The sequence below is a fragment of the Etheostoma spectabile genome, chromosome 2, assembly GCF_008692095.1.
Source record: "Etheostoma spectabile isolate EspeVRDwgs_2016 chromosome 2, UIUC_Espe_1.0, whole genome shotgun sequence".
Taxonomy (NCBI): domain Eukaryota; kingdom Metazoa; phylum Chordata; class Actinopteri; order Perciformes; family Percidae; genus Etheostoma; species Etheostoma spectabile.
Genome location: NC_045734.1, coordinates 12126292 through 12128947, shown reverse-complemented (window position 1 = coordinate 12128947; position 2656 = coordinate 12126292). Strand labels below are relative to the sequence as shown.

At 42.0% G+C, this 2656-nt stretch overlaps 1 protein-coding gene across 1 annotated transcript in view; it reads left to right on the top strand.

Annotated features, from left to right (window-relative positions):
• The window catches only part of LOC116699058 (pre-mRNA-splicing factor ATP-dependent RNA helicase DHX15), an 11394-nt gene that overhangs the window by 439 nt on the left and 8299 nt on the right, over positions 1-2656 (top strand). The window contains exons 2-4 of the mRNA XM_032531439.1: positions 930-1266; positions 1441-1634; positions 1753-1912. Of these exons, the coding sequence (XP_032387330.1) occupies positions 930-1266; positions 1441-1634; positions 1753-1912 (691 nt within the window). The remainder of the gene's footprint in view (positions 1-929; positions 1267-1440; positions 1635-1752; positions 1913-2656) is intronic.

Genomic DNA, 2656 nt, shown 5'->3' with positions numbered 1-2656 from the left:
GTGTGTGTGTGTGTGTGTGTGTGTGTGTGTGTGTGTGTGTGTGTGTGTGTGGTTCATTCAGTGAGTCGCTAACAACCCTTAGCTAGCATTGGTAGAGTGAACGTTATCTGGCTAACCTTAGGCACAAATTAAAAGACCGAGTTGGTTCATGGAATAGTTGACTAGCTACTAATATTAGAAATGATCACGTATTGCGCCAGCATGCTTGCTAAGCGAAACTTTGTGGGCTGATATTGCCCAGATAAAACTGTTTTTTAAGTCGCTTTACTCATTGCCAGTTTTGTTAAGTAGCTAACGTCACACCCAGGTGAAGGTTAATGTATTAGGTTATTTAGATGAAACCATTTAAAGCTGTGTTCATTCAGTTGTATTGTTATTTTGGAAGGGAAGCTAAGTTGTATTGCTGTTGAATTGTATTTTATTGAGCTGTGTGGATTACTTTGTCCAATCTATGAAGAGAGTTGGCTAAATATTATACAACACATTTTAAAGGTTAAGCAAAAACTATTCACTATATCCTTAATTCTATAACTGTAACCACAGTTCTCATATATCAACATCAGTATCTGACTCAAAACTCCATTACCTGACGGGCTACAGTATACATTAGAGCAGGTTAATGCTCTAATGTAAATGTAAATTGTTTGTCTCATAGGAGTCACCATAATTTCAATATTTTACTTGTAGGCTATTACATCAACATCCAAGTCATAATTGCCACTGGGCAGTCCAGAGTTCAGATATCTTAACTCATTTGCCAGTTTTGTTAGGTTAATAAAGTTACACCTTGGTTGAAGGTTAACCTATAAGGTTATTTTAGGTGAACATGCTGCTTAATAAAATGAATCGGTCCATTTTTTTTCTCTTTGCAATTTTGACAGTAGTAAAGGCAGATAATCACAAAGTATCTTCATGATGATTTCTGACAGGAGAGACAGGGACCGGGACAGAGACCGTGAGGACCGCTCCAGGGACAGGGACCGAGATCGGGACCGGGACCGAGACAGAGACCTGAAGCCGCCTAGTGTCCCGTCTAACAGCACGGTGCCCCTGACCATGCCGTGCTTGGCGCCCATCAAGCAGATGGCTATGCAACAGCAGATCAACCCGTTCACCAACCTGCCACACACGCCACGCTTCTATGAGATCCTGAAGAAGCGGTTACAGCTTCCAGTGTGGGAGTACAAGGAAAACTTCAGCGATATCATCACACGTCATCAGAGCTTTGTCCTTGTTGGTGAAACTGGCTCTGGGAAGACAACACAGGTCTGAAATGCAATAAAACAGTGTCTCTTATGTGCTGGACACTAAAAGTTTGTGTGTGACTTTTTGAAAGCTTTTGAAGTACCATTTCCAGTATGATGGCACAGTATTGCTTAAGATTGATTTATATCTTAAATAATCTTATCTGAATAAATTAAATTGTGCTTAAATCTCCAGATCCCACAGTGGTGTGTGGATATGGTGAGGGGCTTGCCTGGCCCTAAGCGGGCGGTAGCCTGTACTCAACCTAGGAGAGTGGCGGCTATGAGCGTGGCTCAAAGAGTAGCAGACGAAATGGACGTCATGCTTGGACAGGAAGTCGGCTACTCCATTCGATTTGAGGACTGCAGCACTGCTAAGACTATACTCAAGTAAGGGATTGAGTTCTCCTAATGCACAATAACTTATGTTTATAGCCACAGAGCAAGTCTTATTTTGTTAGAATCAAAAATGTCTTAGTCTAACAAAGCATGTCTGTAATTTCATTAGGTACATGACAGATGGTATGTTACTAAGAGAGGCTATGAATGACCCGCTGTTGGAGCGATATGGTGTGATCATTCTGGATGAAGCTCACGAGCGAACTCTGGCCACAGATATCCTGATGGGAGTACTTAAGGAGGTGGTGCGTCAAAGGCCGGATCTGAAGGTACTAGATAATTTTTTAATAACCACAATTAATTATTTATTTGCCCCTATCTTGGTATATGGTATGTTTTGCTCCCACTATGCTTTACTAAACAGGTCAATAAGAAAACGAGTCATTGTGCAAAACACAGGTGCAGATTTTAGGGCTGTGCAAATATTTTAATAGCCATAAAATATCTGAGCAGTCAGTTTGTGTGCATCCACTGGAATTTAAAAACTCAGCACAAGTAAAGAAGGCAGAAGGAGGGCAGCCACAGCATTGTTTGGTGAGCAAAAAGAAAAAACCAACTACGTTGTCTGGGAAAAGTTAACGTTAGCTAACCCTGTGGTCCTGTGGCTGGGTTAGCTTAGTTGGTAGAGCAGGCGCACATGTGTAGGGGTTTGCTTCTTGACGCAGAGGTTGCGGGTTTGACTCGGACCTGTGGCCCTTTGCAGTATGTCATTCCCCCTCTCTCCCCTTTTAATGTCTGCATCTGTCCATTGAAAATAAAGGCCCGAAGTGCCAACATTTTTTTTTAAAACAACACTGTGGTCCCTCTCCCTCTGCCGCCCCGCTGTAGTAGACATTGTTTCCCCCAACACGCTGCATTCACTTACTGTTTACAACTTTTCCAAGCTGGGTGCATAGGCCAACTGCTCAACACCAACATTAAAAACATAGTAATGTTCCCTCAGCATTTAGTTTTTTGTTAAACTGTAAGTAAAATGAGTCAACATGAATCACGTAACGTTATTCCAAGGTACC